Source organism: Galleria mellonella, unplaced genomic scaffold, assembly GCF_026898425.1.
Source record: "Galleria mellonella isolate WM207_F2 unplaced genomic scaffold, CSIRO_AGI_GalMel_v1 utg35, whole genome shotgun sequence".
NCBI lineage: Eukaryota > Metazoa > Arthropoda > Insecta > Lepidoptera > Pyralidae > Galleria > Galleria mellonella.
In genome coordinates this window covers 5,464,948-5,490,525 of record NW_026442082.1, presented here as the reverse complement: position 1 = coordinate 5,490,525, position 25,578 = coordinate 5,464,948, and the positions used below count along the sequence as shown (strand labels likewise).

General features: G+C 35.3%; 1 protein-coding gene across 4 annotated transcripts in view; it reads left to right on the top strand.

Moving 5' to 3' along the window:
• Positions 1-25,578, top strand: part of LOC113513395 (sodium-coupled monocarboxylate transporter 2) — a 68,109-nt gene that overhangs the window by 14,154 nt on the left and 28,377 nt on the right. Inside the window, exons 1-2 of one of the 4 annotated variants that reach the window (XM_026897388.3) lie at positions 6,006-6,135; positions 22,073-22,290. In XM_026897388.3, coding sequence (XP_026753189.2) covers positions 22,080-22,290 — 211 coding nt within the window. In that variant the 5' untranslated portion in view covers positions 6,006-6,135; positions 22,073-22,079. Of the gene's footprint in view, positions 1-6,005; positions 6,136-19,675; positions 19,864-19,885; positions 19,905-22,072; positions 22,291-25,578 lie in introns of those variants that run through there. The other 3 variants (XM_052896901.1, XM_052896902.1, XM_031908102.2) reach the window with 3 other exon arrangements.

Here is a 25,578-nt window from a genome sequence, read left to right as displayed (position 1 = left end):
AAATCACCTACTCCTCAAGCTAGGAGTCTAACAGACCCACAGCTAGCAACATATCCTATCAGGTTAACCTCCACCCTCCATGCGGTTCCCTTGGTTCCTTTCTCCTTTTTTGTAGTTGGTTAAAAAGAAATATTTTTTTATACTGTAATGGTGGCAAACAAGCATACGGCCCGTCTGATGATAGACATGGAAGATAACCTTTAATAAGATAAGACTACCTTTCGTACCTTCATGTCTACATTTTGCTATACTGTATTTCTTTTGTGTGGGCGAAAGGACTGTATGCTGGTATGGAAACACGGTGTTTTAGAAATATAATATAATTATATAAAAAATATACATAGCAAACCAACGGAGTAAAAAAGCGAAGGCAAAAACAAAACCGAAACTGACACAGACTTCAAATTATAAACAAATTAATTTTTTAATAAAATTAAAAAAGAAACTAAAAAGGTGCGTCGTGCACACTTTGAATTTTCTAATTGACGTTATATATTTTTATGTTTTTGACGCAATAAAGAGTTAAATAAATAAACGAATTAAGAAATATATTACATTAAAAGATAGAGTAAGAAACAGTGTGATTAGAGAAAAGTGTTGGCTGAAAGACGATGCAGTGACAAAAATGGAAAAGGGAATGTTACATTGATTTGGCCATTTAGAGAGAATTACGAAAGAGATTTATCGAGCAAGAATGAATGGAGATGTCGGTAGGGGCCGCCCTAGACGGACGTATGTTGACCAAATAGGCGACGTACTGTACAAGGGCCAAATTAAAAGTACCCGTAACCGGCGAGCGTGTATGAAAAGATTGATGAATGTGGAAGAAGCGAAAGACGTTTGTTCGAATCGAAGCATTTGGCGTTCTATTGTTTCTGCCTACGCTAATGGGAGACAGGCGTGACAGATATGTATGTAAGAATTAAAAATCTCAAATTGAAACTTGAAAATAATGTAAAAATGTATCTACGACATATTTAGATATTAGTATTCAATACGCAATTTTTATGTCTGTCACGCGTGTGAGATAAAGTACAAGTCTAGACCAACCGTTCAAAAACATTTGCATGACAATTTAAAAAATAAAACCACCGTGGAATTCAATTCAAGAAACCAGATTTTTGCAGTGTACAAGCACTCAGAGACGTGACGATAGCATTTAAATATTTTAATTGTAAAAGAGCATCTATAAAAACAGACAGGTAATTTGCAAGTAAATATTTTCATTGCAAAAAACAACTCATTCATCTAACTGAACGATATCTGTACATGGGAGGTATTTAAGGAAAATTTACATAAGCGTTTATATATGAAAAGACGATATTTTTTTAGAAATTTTATCTGTCAATCCGTCTAATAGATTTCTTCCGGCAATATGCAAAAACAACTGTACCAAATTGGATGCGATTTTCGCAGTTGTATTCCTGAAGATGTAATTTAAAATATGGTGTGTACTTTATCTTCGTATTCCATCTAGATATGGTCTGCTTCGTTGGTTTTTTATTACTATTAAAAGGGTTTATCGATTGATCACAATCTCACCTGATGAAAAGCGAAGGTTTATTCTAAGATGGAGCTCGTAGAATTACGAATAGCCTAATTACATTTGCCATAAATTGGTGCACATTATATTTAGGTGGAAAAACATAAGCAGGGAGAGTGTTCCCCTCTTTGGTCATACGCATGATGAAGGAAGAGGCAATACGGTTTTTCTACTTGTGAAATCCACGCATACGAAATAACGGGCATAAAATATATTTCTTAATAAAATTAGTGCTGTAATATTCTCATTTCAAAACGAATAAAACGCACTGTTGAATGACAATTTGTATTATATCGAAGATTTATTATAGGTTTTTTATTTTATTTAGAACTTGGAATCGAGTCGTGATTCCATAAATAGATTTTTCTCCGAATAAGAAATCTTGAATTTATTTATATATTTAATGGATTATCTACATTATACATGTGTTAATTAGAGATAATTTCGTTCGTTCGTTGATTTTTTTGGCGATTTTTTTTACAAGATATTCACCACTGTATGAGGTTATTCACCACAGATTGTATTTCTCTAGAACAGCAACTGATGGTGTATCTTTCGTCCTCTTTTTACTAATTATATTTGCACAAGAAGAAAGGAGGCAACCATATGATTTACAGTTTTTATTTTATCACTCCTTCTATGTAATTTCTTCTTCTTAGATTAGAAACGAAGTGGCGAATCGCTTTGTGCGAATGTGTACAACTTGCATCATGTAAGGATAAATCTTTTAACGTATTTTATACCTTGTATTTTTTACACAGTTTAGTAAACTAGGTGTTATCTTGCGGAAGTCCACATCACATAGTTATTTGGTTACAATTATTTTGTTCTATGTGTACATACATATCAATAGTAGTGGAATTAAACAAAATAATTTTAATAAAATAAAACAAAATAGGCCACCCTTTTTTTTCCCCTGGGTGTGGTAAGAAACGACTAAAAGAGGGCGAGAAATGGACAAAAGCGTCCCTCTTTAAACATCTCTAAAGCCTAACTGCGGTTGCCAATCCGCCTGCCAAGCATGGCAACTACTGGCAAAACCCCAAGGGAGAGGCTTTTTTCAATAGTGGACATTTAAAAGCTATTATGATGATATGATTAACCAATAAACCTTGGTGTTCGACTTGTAGCTCGATGATAGAAGAGAGATGGCAGGTTCAGATCGTGCACCTCTTGTGTGCACTTTCCAAAGTGTATTATATATATATATATATATATATATATATATATATATATATATATATATATATATATATATATATATATATATATACATATATATATATAATACACCTTACTGTAAACATCTGAGTCGTCAGTAATGGCGAGTATCATGGGCGAAACAGCGTAGGGACTAACCTCCCCATTACTAACATTCCGTTAAAGTATGACTTAGACAGTAATTCTTTTGTAACAATTATGTACGTAAGTCAAACATGCGTGCGTTACAGATGTGTACATACACACACATGTACATGTATTCAATGACGTCACATTTTGAGTAATGTATTTATACTTAGCTTAAAATTTGTATTAAATTTTAATTAATGAATTATTGTACCAATATTTGCTTATGTAGGTAGGTATGTACGGCGACAGCGTAAAATACATTGCGTGGCCATATTTTTTTTTTCATCGTAACACTTAAATTATAAGTACTTATGTTAAATAACTGTTAAAACAATTCAATAGGAAAACACTCAAAATCGATCAGTAAGCAGATTTTCCTTGAGAAGTTATAATTCCCAAAAGGAAGACTAGGTTTTCCCGCATTGTAATAGGTAATTACGTGTGATCTGTGAAGTAAAAAAAACTGTGTTCCAATTAATTTAATAACAAACAATTAATTAAAAAACGCGCACAAAAGTTTTCGTAAAATAATAACAAATAGCTTTTAATTCCATTTATTAATATGTTTACTATTATTATATCGTAAATTACATATACTAAGTATATGACAAACAATAGAAAATATAGTACTGGCCAGTCATTATTTACTTTATAAAAAGATTATTTATATGTAAGTAAAATACGAATGTTCTATTTTCAAATTTCCCTCCACAATTTTTAGAATATTTGAGAGCAAGCTCGCAACATTATGTACAAAAAAAGTGTTTGTATTTAATCTATGCAACCTGTTTATTGAAATTAAAAATTGTACATTAAAGTAGCTTTATAATATATCAATCAATCAATATAGATATTCTGTATATAAGTTTATTATAATATTATATTACATATTATATATGTATAGTTGTAAAATACTATGAATATTTATTTATATTATTGTGTTCATGCTTTTAGTTGGTTACATAGGTTTATTTTATAGTTTTGTAATTATAAGAGTAGTGCTCGTTCTTAAATTACTTGTTATGTTAGTGTTATAAAATATTATAAAAAAAACTTGTCGTGTTTAGACGTGAAAATATCATTGTAATTTTTTGCAGTTTTTCAATATAATTAAAGAATATTGTTTTGAAGTTTTCAAATACTCTTATAACGATAAATTAAAAAAAAAAAAACTATAAGTATAGTGTATCTAACATGAAGGTATGATCCTGCATTGCAGTATTTTTTTTATCGGTGAAAATGGTATGGTAACCCCGCCTGCGCTAACGGGATACGCTGGCGGAGCACCAGTGAAGGGTGATAGGTGAGAATGGAAACAGGCCAGTTAGCCCATCATGATGAATTCATCAGGAATTAACCATGATAGTTTCCAAGGAAAACCGCTAGGAGGTCGACGTGGTTGGGTATATTGCTAGCAATAGGATTCTCAGTCTCCATTAAAAACAATCCCTTTCCCCCTGCATTGCAGTATTAGTTTATTTTTTATCTGACTGTGAAAAAAAATATTATGTTCAGATATTTTTTTCAATGAATAATAATGGAATAGTAACCCCACCTGCGCTAAAGGTATACGCTGGCGAGCACCAGTGAGGGGTGATAGGTGAGAATGAAAAGGCAGCTCAGTTGATGCATCATGATGAATACACTTGAAATTCAGCACGATGGTTCCCAGGGGGGACCATGTGGAGGTCGACCTGATTGTTAGCAATGGAACTAATAGTCCGCATTACTAACATTCCCATTCCCCCCTGAGTGGTTATAATGTGTAAGGCCCTATTCACACTTAACTATTTGTTTATTTTTTAAATAATTTAGAATGGCATGCAATCGGTCAGCTCACTTTGTGGAAAGTGATAACAACACACAACACAATACGACGGCAAAATGAAACAAAATTCGTCTGACTGGTCTCATTTTGTATTGTAGTCGTGAGCATGTTATTCTAGCATATTTATTCTATTTTCCATTTTCAAACAAAACCTAGTGAGATAGGTAAGTTATCATACATTAGTCATACATTTACCTTATGATAATAATTATATATATAACAAATATATACATATGTACAACAAACTAGACCAATGATACCTACTACTAAAACGCAACTAAAACATTAATTACAGAGAGTACGCATTCTGAAACATAAGCTTATTTGCTATTACAGAGACGGAGTTAGAGAGACAAAATATTTTATATTAATTTTCATATTACATTTTGTTATTTTATTTATTTAATTTCATTATTATTTTTTATTTAATTTGTTATATCTCTCATTTAGAGGTAGTTTTAGACACGGGCCAAAGCCAAGTGTTTTTGGAATGTCAGTTCAATGGATAGGAACTTACGGACCAGGCGACATGTATTTAAAATTGCTACTTTTTGGACGAGTATATATGTGGAGGGTTTTATACATAATGTATGGAGACTTGTGTGTAAGGTTTTCGGGATAACACCCGTTGTAGATAAAACTGTTATCATTATTATTATTATTTGTAATTATAATAATAAATAATTTTAGTTGAAGTAAAGTTTATAATAAGCATTTTTTAATAGTATTTTTTTTATAATCTACCGCCCATTTCGAAATGCAATTTCATCTAAGAACATTCGTAATAGAAAAAAATATATAAAAAGAAACATATAATTAGTTTATTCTTTAATAATTTAATTATAATTTGTTGGTTAATAAATAATTACTTTAGTGCAAAGACTTGTCATCGATTGTGATTCAATTTGACGAACAGTGTAAAACATAGCTTACTCTCCCGACGAGTACACTGATAACAGATTCCCAGAAATTCGCATAGGAACGATATATGATTAATTCAAACCCAGAGCAGCGTGAATAAATAGTAAGTAATAATAAATATATAACCCTGAACACGCACAGCGCCATCTAGCCTAAAAAAAGAGTACTACGAACGCTAGACAACGGACAGACAACATAATTAAATTCGGGGAATGAACCCGCAAATATTCGGAAGGTGATACTGTTTTAACTGCTACATCACCAAGGTCATCCGCGCATATAAAATAAATGATAAAATCCATCCCTGTTCGTATTTGTTTACGCATATACATACACGTTTACAGTATATAGTGGCGGGTGTAACTGAACGGCATTAGTAGCTTGGTGCGTGTCGGGAACGCATGCGTTTCGTGCACAGCCGCGAGTGACGATTTGTGTTCGCTGCCAATAAATTATATTTGGAGATAACGAAACAACACGGAAGACGTTCTATGTGAGTGGTCTTTTTGAAATTTAAATTACGAATTCGATATTTGAAAAATGTTTTTAAATTAATTCGTACAAGGGGATGTACGCATGTGGCCGTGTTTGGAATGTATTTAGACAATTATTTGAATTTTTAGTACAGTGATATAATACATGTCCGTCGAAAGAATGGGTATTTTATATAAAACGTTCTTATTGCCAAATGCCCCATACTTGTGTGGTTGCAATGAAGTAAGAAAAATTATTTTAAGTTGTACTAAACGCGTTAAAAGTTATTGATGTTTATCTATTTAACAATTGTTAAATTAATTTATTAAATTATTTCAAAAAGTAATGTAAAAATTTCACAAATGCCCGTGTCTTTTGCTTATCTTCGTTTCATTTCTAAACCGATTTTAAGGTATACTTACATGATAGACATATTTCATTTCTTAACAATTACGAAATCGAGTCAGTGGGTAGCCTTAAGTTACCTGCCAACTTTAAGTTTACAAACTGCCTTAAACTCGACTATTTTAAATTTAGATTTTTTTTTATAGAATCTTTCGAAAAACAAAGGCGCTTACCTTTTGATTCTGGGAAGGGATTGTTAGTACTAAAGAGTTTTTTTTATGGGTGTAAATTGAATGGGAATCCTACCTGCGTTATCGGTATACGCTGACGAGGCACCATTGAGAGTGATAAGGCAGGTCAGTTAGCCCATCGTGAACGTATACCGATAGGGCAGGTGGAGTGACCATTACATGGACTTCTTTTTTAATGGATGATAATGGAATGATGACCCCGCCTGTGCTATCGGTATACACTAGCGGGGCACCAGTGAGAGATGATTGGTGATGATGAATAGGCAGGTCAGTTAGCCCATCATGACGAATTCATCGATAAATTAGTTACGATGGTTTCCAGGGGGAACCGCGTGGAGGTCGAGCTGGTAGGGTATATTGATAGCAATGAGGACTGACCTCCCCATTACCAACAATCCCTTTCCCCCCATTACATGGACTGTCCCATTCTAAAATATTGGCTGGGACAGATTATAAATATGAGTGTCTTGACCACTCATTTATATAGATTACTAGCTGACCCCGTAAACGTTGTTTTACCACTTATTGCGAAATATAAAAGTCGCGATTAAAATACAGGGGTTGATCGTAAAACGATGAAAATTTAAAGTTGTATGTATTTTTCAATGCTGAATTATAATAAAATAAAAATAAAACAAAAATGGTCACAAAAATTAAAAAAAAAAAAATATTTTGGGAGGGTCACTTACGGGTATGAAAAATAGATGTTAGTCGATTATCAGACCTACCCAATATGCACACAAAATTTCATAAATACCGGTAAAGCCGTTTCGGAGGAGTTTGGTAACAAACACCGCGACACGAGAATTTTATATATAAGATGTAAATTAACTAACAAAATGGACCTTACGTTGCCTGAATAAATAAATATCACTACAATTATTATTTTATTTTCACCCATTAAAAAAAATCACGTTGGATTCTGTCTATGTTTTTTTAATTTCATCATTCACTGGCTTTAGCCTCGCCGTTTAATGTAGGTTAGTTATACTATTATTGATTAAAAAAAAATTGAAAAAAAATGTTAAACGACAAATGTTATTACAATATTATGGAATTGGGGGAAAGGGATCGTTACTAATGGAGACTGAGAATCCCATTGTTAGTAATATACCCAACCAGGTCGACCTGCTCGCGGTTTCCCCTGGAAACTATCATGGTTAATTCCTGATGAATTCATCATGATGGGCTAACTGGCCTCGTTACATTCTCATCTATCACCCTTCACTGGTGCTCCGCCAGCGTATCCCGTTAACGCAGGCGGGGTTACCATATCATTTTCACCCATCAAAAAAAATTTATGGAATTTTTAAATGATTAATTATAATAAGACACATATATTTATAATTATATATATTATATTATTATTTATTGAAATCGGAATCCATGGAACACTTGATGTGCAACTGCGATTCGTTGGCAAGCATGCGCATGAGTCTACTGGGAACGGCTTATCCAGAGCCGGGGGACTACAGATATCTTAAACCGCGGGATATCGCTTTTTTTTTTAATCGGTGATAATGGAATGGTAGCCTCACCCGCGCTATCGATATACACCGGCGGGGCATCGGTGAAGGATGATAGGTGAGAATGAAGTAGGTCAGTTAGCCCATCGTGACGAATTCAACAAGAATTGTTAACGATGGTTTCCAGGGGGGACCACGTGGAGGTCGTCCTGATAAGGCATATTGCTAGCAATGGGACTATCAAACTCTGTTGCTAACAATCCATTTCCGTAGGCGGCCGGTCGTAGAACTATTTTTTTTTTTTTTTTTTTTTTTTTACAACACAGGGGGCAAACGAGCATGCGGCTCACCTGATGGTAAGTGACTACCGCCGCCCATGATCACCCACAACACCAGCGGCATTGCAGGTGTGCTGCCGGCCTTTTAAAAAGGAATATACTCTACTATACTATAGGTCAAATCTTTTTGTTATATAGATAAAAAAACATATTACGCCGACCACAAATAATAATTGGGATAAGGATAGGAAGATGATGATATAATTATATAGATGTATAATTATTTGTTTTAAATATTATATAAATTTTTGACATTTATTTTTCTCTTTGTTTGAATATTATTAAAATTTTTGACATTTATTTTTCTCTTTGTTTGAATATTATTAAAATTTTTGACATTTATTTTTCTCTTTGTTTGAATATTATTAAAATTTTTGACATTTATTTTTCTCTTTGTTTGAATATTATTAAAATTTTTGACATTTATTTTTATCTTTGTTTGAATATTATTAAAATTTTTGACATTTATTTTTCTCTTTGTTTGAATATTATTAAAATATTTTGCCATTTATTTTTTATTACTTATTATTTGTTATTATTATTGATATTACATGAAATGAAATGAAATATTTATTTGCTTTAAACACACATTTGACATTATAAGGGCAATTTGACAAAACTTTTTGGCATCTGTTTAATTGCCTTAAAATTGTAGGCATGCAAATCTAATTTATTGCTTAAATAAGGATACAAATTTAACTTAGTGATTATTAAGATTATAGATTTTTGGAAAGTGGTAACCGCCGCCTATAGACATGAACAGTACCATGGACATAACAGAGTATACTGTTTCGCCCATGATACCCCCCATGCGTTGCCATTCCCGAGGACTCAGGTGTTATTCCTCTGTACCCAGTAAATTCACGCCATATCCCACCTTTCAAACCGAAACGCAGCCATGCGAACGCAGCTGCTTCACGGTTGAAACACGAATGGGACAGAGGTACTCAAGCAATCGACTTTTGTACAAAGTCTCCCTCTGTATATATATAATAATAAAAAAAGAAAAAAACAATTCTCAAACAATTATCAAGTCAAATCAATAAATGCATAATTGCAATATTTATTTTTGTAAAGCATACGTTTTGTAATATTTCGTCAAATATCTATATAAATTGCTAATCTTGGCAAAACATGTTTAAACTATGTATAACACAATTAAAATACCCAGTATGTGTCTATTGTACACACATGTTTATGCAAATAAATTTAACTTAATATGTATTTATTTATTTACTTATTTATATACAGTTTGATTCAGTCAATACATAGACAATATACATCTGTGTTGTGTCATAAATAGTTTTCACATTAGGTTCGATCAATACAATCGATTATATATATAAAAATCATTTATCTAACAAATAAATCTATTATATTAATATATTATATCAGACGTTAACTGTTGATTGCGGGGCGGGGCGGGGGGGGGGGGATTGTTAGTAATGGGGACTACTAGTACCATTACCAGCAATATACTCTGTCAGGTCGACCTCCACGTGGTCCTCCTTGGAAACCATTGTGCTGAACTCGCAGGCGAGGTTACCATACCATTTTCACCCATCAAAAATAAATTTCTTGCCTTATCAGCGTAATTATCAGTTTTTTTTTTTTTATATAAATTTGAGAATTTTAATGCGCCTTTTGTTTGGAAATGTGAATCTTCGGCTTTTCTATTAACTAGTTGTGGAAATCCATTAAGCATTCATTTACATTTATTTGTTAGGAGAATTTAATATTATTTTTTTATTTTTAAAACTACGATATGATATCAAATATTCTTAATGTGGTATTCAAGTAAAAAAAACAAAGATATAGTATCAAATGTACGATTGTCTATTAATATTTTTGTACTAAATATTTTTTTTTCTATAATGTTGCCTGAATTAATGGAAGAGATCGCTTGTTTACTCATTGTGATTATTTCTTGTAATTGTTTATATTTATAATAAGTTTACTATTGTAATCTTATGGAAGAAACAATAAAGAGAATCTATCTACCTAAAGAATAAATAAATAAAAATAAATATTTTTTCAGTTCTTCACGCCATGCCACTTATGGTGTGGACAGACAGCATTAAATATCAACAGACTTTATTCTTACATACATCTGTAGTGTTTTTAATTAGTCTCACGCAAGCATGCATGATGTTTTAATTAACTTTTGTTATTGGACGAGCGAATTAAAAAATTAAATAATTAACAAATTAAATACGCCGCTAGTAAGCGACGACGTTTGAATGGAATATTGCATGAGTACAGACATTTTATTAAGTTTAATACAGAACTAGAAATACATAAAAGAAAAATTTTAATTATTTATATAATAAAAAAAAAAAAAAAAAAAAAAAACTACAAATGTCATTCATATGATAAAATTTTCTTTGATTAATACTAGCGGTACCCCGTGGCTACGTTTACGTTAATCATTGTATAAAGTATCATATATTTTTTAGTTAGGGTATAACCTATCCGTGTAGGGGGAAAGGAATTGTTAGTAATGGGGTCTAACAGCCCCATTGCTAGCATTCTACCCTATCAGGTCGTACTTCACGCGGTCGAAACCATCGTGACTATGTTATCGTTGAATTTTATTCTGTTAATTTTCTTAATTATACAATACCTACTTGTACAACAATTAGTCCATTACCTTAAGGTTGTCTTGAAAAGATTGCTCTCAGCAATAAGACCGCCTTACTGTACTTATACAATTGTATCGTTGTGTTTGTACCATAAATTGTTTTGCTTATTCCCTATATTGTATAATGCAAAATAATCATTCATTCATTTATGTAGAGATTTTTACATTTTTTTTAAATAATATTTAGTCTAGGTTACTTGCAGTTAATGTAGTTTTCCATACGTGAAATGGTTTTTAAATTCGGTTTAGCAGTTTTTCAATTACATCTATTACAAACAAACAATAATTTTTTTAGAATACTAGTATAGATTAGATAGCAGTTGTGTTTGCATGGCTGTGTTTCGATTTGAAGGGTGGGATATGACAGTGAATTAACAGGGTACAGAGGAATAACACCTGAGTCTTCAGTAATGGCAACGAATGGGGGGTATTATGGGCGAAACAGTATACTCTGTTATGTCCATGGTACTGCACATGTGTATAGGCGACGGTTACCACTTTCCATCAGGTGGGCCGTCAGCTTTGCCATTCTAAGTTGTATAAAAAATAAAAATTACACATATAATGCATAATTTGCTTTATTATAACATTGTTTTATTATTCTATGAAGTATTGTTGACTTTTTTAATAAATAAATAAATGAATTCTATGAATGAATAATGCTGCCTTATCAATTGTTTACAAAACATACATTTGTTACTGGATAACAGTTGATTCTTGTTAAAGCGACGGGATGTGAGCACGAATGAAAATTGTAGCATAAACGGTGTAAAAAAATATTTGTGAATTAAAAATATCTTCTCTTTTAAGCAACTTACAAAAGGCGCAATTTTTTTTATGCAACTTAGAATGGCAAACAAACTGACGGCCCACCTGATGGAAAGTGGTAACCGTCGCCTATAGACTTGAGCAGTACCATGGACATAACAGAGTATACTGTTTCGCCCGTGATACCCATGCGTTGCCATTTCTGACATTTTTCAATTATACCTTATTTTTTAATTGACTTAAAAAAGAAAAATGTTATTTGATTTGCTTTTTTTTAATTCCGCTATCATTAGTACGCGTGTGGCTACCAACACTCGAAGATTGACTATTACTACCAGAAGTTCCACAACCTTCCATATCAGCAATCTTCGACTGCTATTGTGTTTCAAACTGGTTAAATATTAGGCTCCGGGAAGGGTAGGGATTCTTAGTAATGCGGACTACCAGCCCTATTGCCAGCAGTATACCATGTCAGGTCGACCTTTACGTGGTTTCCTCTGGAAACCGTCGTGTTGAATTCCAGGTGTATTCATCACGATGAGTTAACTGCTTTTTCATTCTCACTGGTGCTCCGCCAGCGTATACCATTAGCGCAGGCGAGGTTACCATTTCAATATCATTCGTAAAAAAAAAAACTAGCCTCCGAGCAGCTATCTAATAATTTGCCTAAAAATGCATCGTTTAAAGGAGAAACACGTGTCGCAAAACGTGCGTGATCAAAATGGAAGTCGGAGATTGATGGCTAAGATGGCAGGTTGTGGAATTTCTGGTAGTAATATTGGTGGTCAATCATCGAATGAGAGCAGTCACAGCGGAATTAAACAAAATAATTCCTATTAAAAAATCATTAATGTAGATTTCCGCAAGATACAAGTAACCTAGTTTAGTAAAATAAGAACGAGGTTCTCAGTTCGGTTTTATTTTTTATTGTATTAGTAAAATTAGGTATAATTTGATTTAGGTATAACTATAATTTTTGCCTACAATTTTGAGGCAATTAAACAGATGCCAACAAAAAGTTCTGTCGCTTGGCCCGTATTACGTTAAATGTCTGTTAAAAGCAAATAATACAAGCACTCTTTGGAATCAACTTCCAGCAGCAGTATTTCCGAACCGATACGACAACATAACCTTCAAGAAAAGAGCATATTCCTTTTTAAAAGGCCGGCAGCACACCTGCAATGCCGTAGGTGTTGTGGGTGACCATGGGCGGCGGTAGTCACTTACCATCAGGTGAGCCGCATGCTCGTTTGCCCCCTGTGTTGTAAAAAAAAAAAAAAAAAATATTTCGTTTCATTTCATTAGTTATTTTCTTAATTATAATCTATATCTATACTTATAATAAATCTGTGGAGAGGTCAATTCTGTACATGAAATATATTTCCAAAATAACTATCAGCGGGTGATTAGTGATCGATACTGATGCCAAAAATGCAATCGGTAAAATTTTTGTCTGTCTGTCTGTATGTTCGTTATAGAAACAAAAACTACTCGACGGATTTTAATATATTATATTATAGTATACTTTTCATTATGCTACTATATATATATATATATATATATATAATTAACTAACTGTTTTCATCATCACCTAATCTATTAGGTATTAGGTGACGATGAAAACAGTTAGCCCATCGTGATAAATTCCACTAGAATTAACCACGATGGTTTCCATGGGAAACCACGTGGAGATCATGATACCTATACTCTTCAAAACCACGCTTAAAAAAAAAACCACAGTCTAATTAACACTACCATACAACGGATACGTCTAGCTGTACAATGCGCATGTCATTGTCAAATAACCGTATGAGACATGCCAAAAACGGTGGACCACTGGTTATTCTTACACTGTGATATTACTAAACAGTTTGTGACGTTCGTAACATAGTCTGATCAATATCTGTGTCTAGGAAACGCAGTCTTCTGGCAATCTGCCATCTGGGTTATGCTATACTTATAATATATTACTATATATATGTATATTAACATTTATTTCCGGTATTTTTTTTATACGACTTAGAATGGCAAACGAGCTGACGGCCCACCTGATGGAAAGTGGTAACCGTCGCCTATAGACATGAGCAGTACCATGGACATAACATAGTATACTGTTTCGCCCATGATACCCCCCATGCGTTGCCATTACTGAGGACTCAGGTGTTATTCCTCTGTATCCAGTAAATTCACGGCATATCCCACCCTTCAAACCGAAACACAGCCATGCAAACGCAACTGCTTCACGGTAGAAACACGAATGGGACAGAGGTACCCGAGGAATCGACTTTTGTACAAAGTAATGCGTCGTGTAGGTATGTCTTTATCAATATTCCGTATGCTTCGTGCTTCGCCATGCGGTGTTAACGTGGACATTGTTTCGAAATTGGAGATAGATTAACAAATTGTTTCTGTAATATTTGACGTATGTACAAACTAGTATCTATCATACAAATAAATAAATATGCTCACGACTACAATCCCTGATAGGGCGGGCAGTAGTAACGAATGTTGTTTATTGTTTTGACGAACGTTTAATTAATCATGTATTTGATGCTCAATCAAGGTTTTTTTAATGGATGATAATGGAAAGGGAACCCCACCTGCGCTATTGTAATACGCTGGCGGGGCACCAGCGAGGGATGACAGGTGAGGATGAAAAGGCAGGTTAGTTTTTTTTTTGATGGGTGAAAATGATATGGTAGCCCCGTCTGCGCTAACGGGATACGCTGGCGGAGCACCAGTGAAGGGTGATAGGTGAGAATGAAAACAGGCCAGTTAGCCCATCATGGTGAATTCATCAGGAATTAACCATGATAGTTTCCAGGGAGAACCGCGAGAAGGTCGACCTGGTTGGGTATATTGCTAGCAATGGGATTCTCAGTCTCCATTACTAACAATCCCTTTCCCCCCCAGGCTGGTAAGTTAGCCCATCGTGACGAATTCCACTAGAATTAACCATAACGTTGCACTGCTAGTACTACAAGTCCGTTCCAGGCCACTTCTCTGTGTGACGTTCGGGTGGGTGGCCGTGCATTGTGATATATTGTCATTCATTATTTCCTACACCTACCTACAATAACAGGAGCACAGCACGAATATAAGAGAAAATTTACATACAGATTAACGCGGGTAAAGCCGTGGTGAACAGCTAGTGATCTCTAAAGATAGAACTATGTAGTCAAATACAGGTACAAAACACATGTACATATTGGCGTGGAATAGTCATTCTTTTGACACTGAGCCAATATCGTGATGTACCTACGCTTTGTCGTCATTACTACATTACATTGCGATATTTTACTCTCGTTGATCGGATGATGATGATTTCATATCTGCTTCAATCATCGATTAACTGTAGAACTGTATCGTCGTCATCACTTTAGCCATTGTATGTCCCTGCTGAACATAAGCCTCCCCCATAGACTGCCATAAGGAACAGTCCTGAGTCACTTTTTTCCATTGACTCCTTGTAATGCAATTCAGGTCGTCATTGCATCTAATGGGGGATCGTCCGTTTCCGTCGTCCCTGCGTTTACCCGTACGGGGTCGCCACTCAAGAACTTTTCTTTCCCATCGACTATCGGTTCTTCGAGTTATAAGACCAGCTCATTGCTACTTTAGCTTGCTTATCCTTCGGACTATGTCGGCCATTTTGGTTCTTTTGCAAATATCCTCATTGGTAATATTAACTTATTTTTTTTTTAACAAAAAGTGGTTTTATGCAATACTTTAATTTAACAAAGTATGTTTTTTGTATGTATTATTTTTTTTTCAACAAGAATAGAAGTTTCAACCGTGAAGCAGTTGTGTTTGCATAGCTGTGTTTCGGTTTGAAGGGTGATGGGTGAAAATGGTATGGTAACCCCGCCTGCGCTAACGGTATACGCTGGCGGAGCACCAGTGAAGGGTGATAGATGAGAATGAAAACAGGCCAGTTAGCCCATCATGATGAATTCATCAGGAATTAACCACGATAGTTTCCAGGGGGAAGCGCGAGGAGGTCTACCTGGTTGGGTATATTGCTAGCAATAGGATTCTCAGTCTCCATTACTAACAATCCCTTTCCCCCCTGTTATTGTATTGCGTAGAGCAATTTAAATAGGTATTTTAAAGCAGTCCCTTTCAAGGTTATTGTACTTAGTGTGTGTGGTTACAATGAAAATATTAGCTCATCCCGCAAACAGGTTTTAGTTGCGACCGGTCCCAGGTGGGATACCATAGGGCATGGCTAACATGGCTGTATATCGTTTACTTGATTTATGCGAGTACTCGTGGAGACCAGAATACAGGATTGTGCTAAAAATAAACCTGTTTCATAATGTAGGTATATATAAATTATATTCATATTGTTAGTTTAATATAGTAGCAAGATTAATCGAGCATGTTTATAAAAAAATAATAAAATTTTGTAAGTTAGGATAGGGATCCTAACTTACAAAATCTAACTAACCTAATCCAGGGGGATTAGGATAATTATTTATTTTATTAGTGTTATATATTTATTTATTTATAGGATTACCAACATAAGATACAGCTAAACATTTCAATACAATACACTGGTAGATTAGATCTAACTGTTCTTACATTTATAGGCAACCACAGCGTGCTTTGTGTTTGATAAACATTATAATGAAATTAAATTATTAAATGAATATCGTATATATATACCAGAGAGAGACTTTGTACAAAAGCTTGGGTACCTCTGTCCTATTTGTGTTTCTACCGTGAAGCAGTTGTGTTTGCATGGCTGTGTTTCGGTTTGAAGGGTGGGATATGGCGTGAATTTACTGGGTACAGAGGAATAACACCTGAGTCCTCAGGAATGGCAACGTATGGGGGGTATCATGGGCGAAACAGTAGACTCTGTTATATCCATGGTACAGCTTATGTCTATAGGCGACGGTTAGGCTTTAGAGATGTTTTAAGAGTAGCAGCGCCTCTCTTAAAACATCTCTAAAGCCTAACTGCGATTGCCAAACCGTCAGCGTGGCAACTACTGGCAAAGCTCCTCAAGGAGAAGACTTATGTTCAGCATTGGACAGTTAAAATCTGATATGATGATGTCTGGGAATACTAGACCAAAATTAACAAATGACTTGTCGTTTTCACTCTTTGCTTTTTTTTTGATGGGTGAATATAGTATGGCAACCCCGCGTGCGCTAACGGAATACGCTGGCGGAGCATCAGTGAAGGGTGATTGATATATGAGAATGAAAACAGGCCAGTTAGCCCATTATGAATTCATTAGGAATTAACCATGATAGATAGATAGATATGTAGAAGATAGTTGGTTGGGTTTATTGCTAGCAATGGGGTTCTCAGTCTCCATTACTAACAATCCCTTTCCCCCAAAAAACACTCTTTGCTTAGGTTTTTACTATCTCTATATAATTTTTCATAGTATAATTCATAGTATATAATTTTTCATGATTAAAAGTATCTAAAATGTTGACCGGGGATGTAAGGTAACACCATGCAAAATTTCTTTTAAGTCGGTCCAACAGTTTCAGAGATTAACCCGTACAAACAGACAAAGAGAGAAATAAAAAAATAAAAAAAAAATTGAATGTATCCTATTTCACTTCTAACATACTCTTGACTCGGTATTTAGCGTTTTTCTTTCTATGTACAGACATTCGATCTGTGTAGTTTTATTATTATACCAAAGGGAGACTTTGTACAAAAATCGTTTGCTTGGGTACCTCTGTCCCATTCGTGTTTCTACCGTGAAGCAATTGTGTTTGCATGGCTGTGTTTCGGTTTGAAGGGTGGGATATGGCAGTGAATTTACTGGGTACAGAGGAATAACACCTGAGTCCTCAGGAATGGCAACGTATGGGGGGTATCATGGGCGAAACAGTATACTCTGTTATGTCCATGGTGCTGCTCATGTCTATAGGCGACGGTTACTACTTTCCATCAGGTGGGCCGTCAGCATGTTTGCCATTCTAAGCTGTATAAAAAAAAAAACAGTTTTATTACGTAATATATCGTAAGACATTTTGCACCTACGAAGCCGGTTTTCATAGGAGCTCGCTATCAGTTTTACGTAGGTAGGTACACAATAAATTTTGCACGATACGAGTATTAACCGAAATTTCCACTATCTAAATGTTTAACATATTGAATTGAGTTTTAACTTCAGTTCTTTAGGTGTATCACCGTCATCATCACTACATAGTATAAAACAAAGTCGCTGTCGCTGTCTGTCCGTCACTATGTATGCTTAAATCTTTAAAACTACGCAACAGATTTTGAAGCGGTTTTTTTTAATAGATAGAGTGATTCAAGAGGAAGGTTTATATGTATAATACATGCATAATATAGTAGAGGAACACTGATAAATTTAGAGGTTTCTAATGTGATGTGATGTAATGTGCACCCGTGCGAAGCCAGGGCGGGTCGCTAGTATAGCTATAGCTAGCTTTTTTTTTAAAAAAAACTTTATTTTCTGTCGTAAATTTTTATACGACAACTTTTTTGCTATTTTAGTTTTGCTATTGAAGGTCTACCTGGGTTTTTTTTTTCTTTTTTTTTCCTTTACATACATACTTACTTATAATATATATATATATATATATATATATATATATATATATATATATATATATATATATATATATATACTTATAACATAAATATATCCATTATCATCATATTATTATTATCCTATGCTGAACATAGGCCTTCCCCATAAGAGGAATATTGCCACGTTTGGCAGGTGGGTTGGCAACCGCAGTTAGGCTCTGGTGGTGTTTTAAGAAGGACTGGTGCACATTTCTTGCCTAGTTTAGAACGGGCCACCCATTCCTTTCCCGTGGGTGTCGTGAGAGGCGATTAAGGGAGCTCATTGTTCAAAGGATGGGCTGCTGAGTCTCTATTAAAATATCACTAAATGCCGGTGTCGTAAGAGGCGACTAGAGGAAATCAATATTCAAGAGATCACTATTTTTTTTTTGATGGGTGAAAATGATACCATTTTCACCCCCGGTACCAGGTGGGGTATGGTAACCCCGCCTGCGCTAACGGAATACGCTGGCGGAGCACCAGTGAAGGGTGATAGATGAGAATGAAAACAGGCCAGTTAGTTAGTTACTTTAATAATAAAATTTCAGCGATGTCAGTTTTAGCTATGTCTTAAATCATTATCAATTTATAATTAATTATTTATTGTTAAATTACAAGATAAACTCTGCTTGTCATTCAAGTATTCGTCAATAGTATAGTAGCATTTTTTTTTATATACAACTTAGAATGGCAAACAAGCTGACGACCCACCTGATGTAAAGTGGTAACCGTCACCTATAGACATGAGCAGTACCATGGACATAACAGAGTATACTGTTTCGCCCACGATACCCCCCATGCGTTGCTATTCCTGAGGACTCAGGTGTTATTCCTCTGTACCCAGTAAATTCGTGCATTTTGTAATTAATAACTTTTTAAGACTGTTTACAAAAATATTGTCATTTTCTTCATTTTTTTGTGATAATATGGTATTTACTTCTGCAGTGTGAATATTATAATTTACATCTAAACAAAACACGAAATAATATCTAATGATATTAATTGTGTATATAATTATATGCGTAGATAGATAACAATGTGTATAGAAATTTGTTGCGTTCAACTCATGTTATTATCTTGTCACGTACGGTGTACGATTCAAATGAGTAATGAATTAAACCACAGAAGACATTACAAACATGCTCCAAGACTAAACATAGCATAGTACACTTACCGTGTGGGACATTGGACATTTATTATTTTACGTTTATGTGTTTACACAAAGTTTATATTCTATTAAGAATTTATTTTTGAAATTTTATTATCAGTACAATTGAAATTATTATAGGCAGACTTCGTTGAAAACTCGTCTGTGTTTCTACCGTGAAACAGCTGTGCTTATATCGTGTCTAGTGGTGTTGCCAAAATTGTGTTAGTTTTTTTTTTGTAATACACCATTTTAATTATTTGTTGTAAGTACATACCACAAATTTACCTGACAATTACTTTTTTTTTTATACGACTTAGAATGGTAAACAAGCTGACGGCCCACCTGATGGAAAGTGGTAACCGTCGCCTATAGACATGAGCAGTACTATGGACATAACAGTAAACACACATACTGTTTCGCCCATGATACCCCCCATGCATTGCCATTCCTGAGGACTCAAGTGTTATTCCTCTGTACCCTGTAAATTCACGCCATACCCTACCCTTCAAACCGAAACACAACCATGCAAATATAATTGCTTCTCGGTAGAAACACAAATAGGACAGAGGTACCCAAGCAATCGACTTTTGTACTCTCTCTGGTGAAAATCTGCAAGCATCTGTTTAATTGCCTTAAAATTGTAAACATGCAAATCAAATTTATTATTTAAATAAGGGATACAAATTAGTGTTTGTGATTATTAAGATTATAGAATAAAAAAAAAACAAATTCAAATGAAACCAATAAATATGTGTAGATACATATTCAATATCGTCAAATAAAATTAACAATTACATTATTATTGTTTTTAAAATTTTTACAAAATTCACATCTCCCCTCTTAAGGAGAGGAGATGGTATTCCATATGTTTTACCAATAGCAAATTTATGTCAAGTCTTCAATACATTATAGATAGATAAGATAGATAAATTATTTATTTGCATTACTTACAGCACACAAACAGCAAAAGACACAAATGCAAAGTGAAAAAAGATAAAAAAAAGATATATGTACAAAATAAAAAAGAAAAATCAAAAACAAAATCAGAATGCGTAAAATTAGTAACAATTTTTTTTCTTCATGCGTGTGCCACTGTAATATAAAATGGCCACAACTAAATTTTTTGCTTTGCCCTAAAAAGAGCAAAACACTGATATTCTGTTATGGCCAAAAGTGAGCAGCGAAATACCACTGTAAAAAAAAAATTATCAATAATTATGTCAACTATTTTTGGGAAGTGTACTCATACTGTAAAAGACCCTAAGTAAGTAAAATTTAGTTTTTTTTTAATGGATGATAATGGAATGGTAACCCCACCCGCGCTATTGGTATACACTTGCGGGGCGCCAGTGAAGGATAATAGGTGAGGATGAAGTAGGTCAGTTAGCCCATCGTGACGAATTCAACAAGAATAGTTCACGATGGTTTCCAGGGGAAACACGTGGAGGTTGACCTCTCTCTCTCTCTCTCTCTCTTCGTCCTCTTCATTACTGAAGGTCGTGTCCTTGAAAGGTGTCCGTTGCCTCTCTTATGATGTTATTCCATTGTGCACGGTCTTCAGCTTCACGCAGGGCAGCTGCAATTGACAGTCCCGTAGCGGCGGTTATTTGGTCCAACCATCGATTAGGCGATCGTCCGCGTGGTCTTTTTCCCTCTATCTTGCCTACAACCATTACTTTGTCCGGATTGTCGGACTGTCGTCGAGCAACATGGCCGAAGTATCCAAGAATCCTCCGATAGTAGACTGTCGAGAGCCTATCTTTTATGCGGAGTTGCGTCAGGATAGATATATTCGTGCCCTTTGCTGTCTACGAAATTCTCAGCATCCTTCGCCAGCACCACATCTCGAGAGCATCTATCTTTTTTTCGCTCCTTTGCTCGTATTGTCCATGACTCGACTCCATACAAAAATATCGAGAAAATCAGAGTACGGACTAGTCTTGTCTTGGTGACATTTGAGATTTTTCTGTTCTGCCAAATGCACGTTAATTGCGGTCTTTGCTATTTGAGTCCTTCTTCTGATTTCTCGCTCGCTTGCTCCTTCGTTGGTCAGGAGAGATCCCAGGTAGACGAACTCACTCACAAACTCCAGATCAGAGAGTTCACCAGTCCTAGATAGTTGGCTGGTTCTATTGACGAGCATGACTTTTGTCTTTGATTTGTTGATATCAAGTCCAACCATTTTACTCTCATATTCCACTGTTGTATAATGCGGCGAGTTCCGTTTCTGACGACGCGAAAAGTGTGGTGTCATCAGCACATCGGAGGTTACTGATCTTTACACCCCCGACAGAGACGCCTCCCTCCCAATCTTCTAAAGTTGACCTAATAAGGCATATTGCTAGCAATGGGGCTGTCAAACTCCATTGCGAACAATCCTTTTCCCCCCAGTAAAATTTAGTTATAAATAAGACATTATTTTCATTTCAGATCCAAGATGAATTCCGGCTGGTTGGCGTGGGAGTGTATAGTTTTTGCGGTGTTTATATGTGCATCATCATGTTTGCCGCTGTGGAAGAGACGGAAGGACACCAAGGAAGCCGGCGGGAACGCTAAGCAAGCGTACATTTTTGCTGGCGGCGGCGTATCGCTGCTGGCAATGATATTGTCCGTCGCGAGAGGAACACTGGGGGTGCGGTCGTTTTTGGGTAAGTCTTTTTTAATTTTTATTATATTACGTGCTAAGGGTACGATGCTATAATAATCTCGTCGGGGCTATCGATATAACGCTGGCGGAACCCAGTTAGACTTGATAGGTGAGAATGAAAGCAGGCCAGTTAGCTCATCGTGATCAATTTCACAAGAATTAACCACGATAGTTTCCAGGGGGAACCGCGTGGAGGTCGACTTTTCGCCCCCTTTTGATGTGGGAGTCTGTAAGATATAATATCTTACAGTTGTTTTTATTTATTTATTTTAAAAGACACATCAACAGTGTAAATACAGACATTAACTTTGCAGTGGTACCCTGCACTTTGGTTGTATTTTGTTAAGAGAGGGACTGGCTGTAAACCAGCGCTGTGCAGCTGTTCACGTTACGCTGGGACACTCGCAGCATCAGCTGAGCCGGTTCCTTTTACCTAGTATGAGACACTTCTTGTATATGTATTTTCTATATTTTATATTGTAATTATATGTTAACTGGCAATAAATATTTCTATTCTATTCTATTAATTTTAATTGATATACAGGGCTTGCACCTTGCATTTACATCAATTACAGATGCACACACCATTTTCTTAAGACACGATTTCACATTGAAATAAATAAAATTGCCTAATTTTATTGTTAATACAAAACGACAAAATAAAATTATGGCATACCACTTGTATAACATAAGAATACTTAAGGAGAAGGGATTGTTAGTAATGGGGAGGTTAGTCCCCATTGCTGTCATTATACCCTTATTTTTTTTTAATGGATGATAATGGAATGGTAACCCTACCCGAGCTATCGGTATACACCGGCGGGGCACCAGTGAGGGATGATAGATGAGGATGAAGTAGGTCAGTTAGCCCATCGTGACGAATTCAACAAGAATTGTTCACGACGGTTTCCAGGGGGAACAACGTGGAGGTCAACCTAATAGGGCATATTGCTAGCAATGGGGCTGTCAAACACCATTGCTAACAATCCCTTTCCCCCCATTATACCCTATTAGGTCGACCTCCACGCGGATCCGCCTGCAAATCATCGTGACTATTTTATAGTTAAATTGATCACGATGGGTTAATTGACCTGCTTTCATCCCGATAGCGCAGGCGGGGTTACCATTTTATTATTATCCATAAAAAACCCATAAAAATAGTAAAGATATTAAAACAATTATTAAAAACAACGTAAACAGAATCATTGTATACATCATCACGTTCCTACAATTGTCCCAATTATTATTTGGGGTCGGCGTAATATGTATGTATGTCTCTTCCATTCTTATCTTATATACTGTATTATGACGACAATAATAAAATAAATATATCAAAAAATAATTTAACCGTCACGTTTTTGTGAATTTATTGCGTTCACTTGTTTAAACTACTTGTGACTACTAACCAGATCGAAGTTGGCAACAGTCTTCACGTAATAAATGTATTTGATCAATTGTTTTAATATATTTAGGGTTCCGTACCACCAATGGAAACAACGGAACCCTTATAGGATCACTTCGTTGTCCTTCCGTCCGTCTGTCAAGACCCTATTGCTTAGAAACGCGTGCAGGAATCAAGTTGAAATTAATATACCATATACTCAAGTCTGCTATCTCTTAAAGCAGTGAAGAAATCAAGCTTTTAAATTGATACAATTTAAAGATACGGCCGTTTATGTTCCATTTATATCGCATAATTTGACATTCGCAAAGGGAATCAAAACCTATAGGGTTTGGAATAATGAAATTTAGCAAGAAGTAATGTCATGTAGCACAAGTAAAGGAAAAAATCCGAAAACCGTAATTTGCAGTTATTTTACAAAAAAAAAAATAAACTTGATGATTTTGTACGGAACCCTCGTTGCGTGAATCCTGATCGCACTTGATGGGCTTTTTTTCATACTGCGAAATATACGAATATCTACAGTTGAGCGCAATTGAGTGGAGTCATTGAAGTATACATGTAACTACGTACGTTAGTACATATCGATTTATGAATGAAATCATAATACTTTTATACTAGTCTTTACTCACGATTTTGTCCGCGTAACCGAGATTTTTATCAATAGATGATAACGTAACGTTGACCCCGCCTGCGCTAACGGGGCTAGTGGGGCACCAGTGAGGGATGATAGGTGAGGATGAAAAGACAGGCCAGTTAGCACATCGCATAGAATTCAGTCGGAATTATTAGACCTTTACTTAGATAGATAAATAGAGCCCATTACTAACAACCCCTTGTAGCCTACCATCATACATTAGTCAAGCGTGATACTACCGTATTATCGAATTCGGAAGGTCATTGCCAAGGAGAAACGACAAGAAAATCGATAGCTACCTCTATATTTGAATTCTTTACACTATGCCATAGGTTTCATTATATAAACGGTTTATATATAAAACAAAGGGGTGGGTAATATATAATGATACCTATGTATTTTAGTTACAATATCTGTATATTGGGGGGAAAGGGATTATTAGTATTGGAGACTGAGAATCCCATTGCTAGCAATATACCCAACCAGGTCGACCTCCTCGCGGTTCTCCCTGGAAACTATCATGGTTAATTCCTGATGAATTCATCATGATGGGCTAACTGGCCTGTTTTCGTTCTCATCTATCACCCTTCACTGGTGCTCCACCAGCGTATCCCGTTAGCGCAGGCGGGGTTACCATATCATTTTCACCCATCAAAAAAAAAAAAACAGACCTATTATTAGCAATATACCCTAACAGGTCGACCTCCAAGCGGTTCTCTCTGGAAACCATCGTGATTAAGTTTTGATCAATTCATCACGATGGGCCAACTGACCTGCTTCATCTTCACCTATCATCCCTCACTGGTGTCCTGCCAGCGTATCCCGATAGCGCAGGCGGGGCAGCCATTCCATTTTTATCAATAAAAAAAAAAACTTTTTAAATCAAAACACAGCCATATAAACACAACTGCTTCACGGTAGAAACACGAACGGGACAGAGGTGCACAAGCAAACGTCTTTTGTACAAAGTCTCTCTCTGGTCTTATCTGTATTAATTTCGATAGAGTTCTTCATTGCCGTATTATATATTGGATAACCGCGATTTAATTATATATTGGCCTAATAACATTCGTTATTAGGCCAATACATAGATATTGTAGCCACTATATATAGTTATTGCTATATATTATCTCTAACAGAGATACATAGATTACTTAATATGGAATAGACAATAAAACTTGAAACGACCGCCGTTCAGCAAGTTAGTATTCTATTTATAGTGGCAACCGGTAATACAGCATTTGTACACG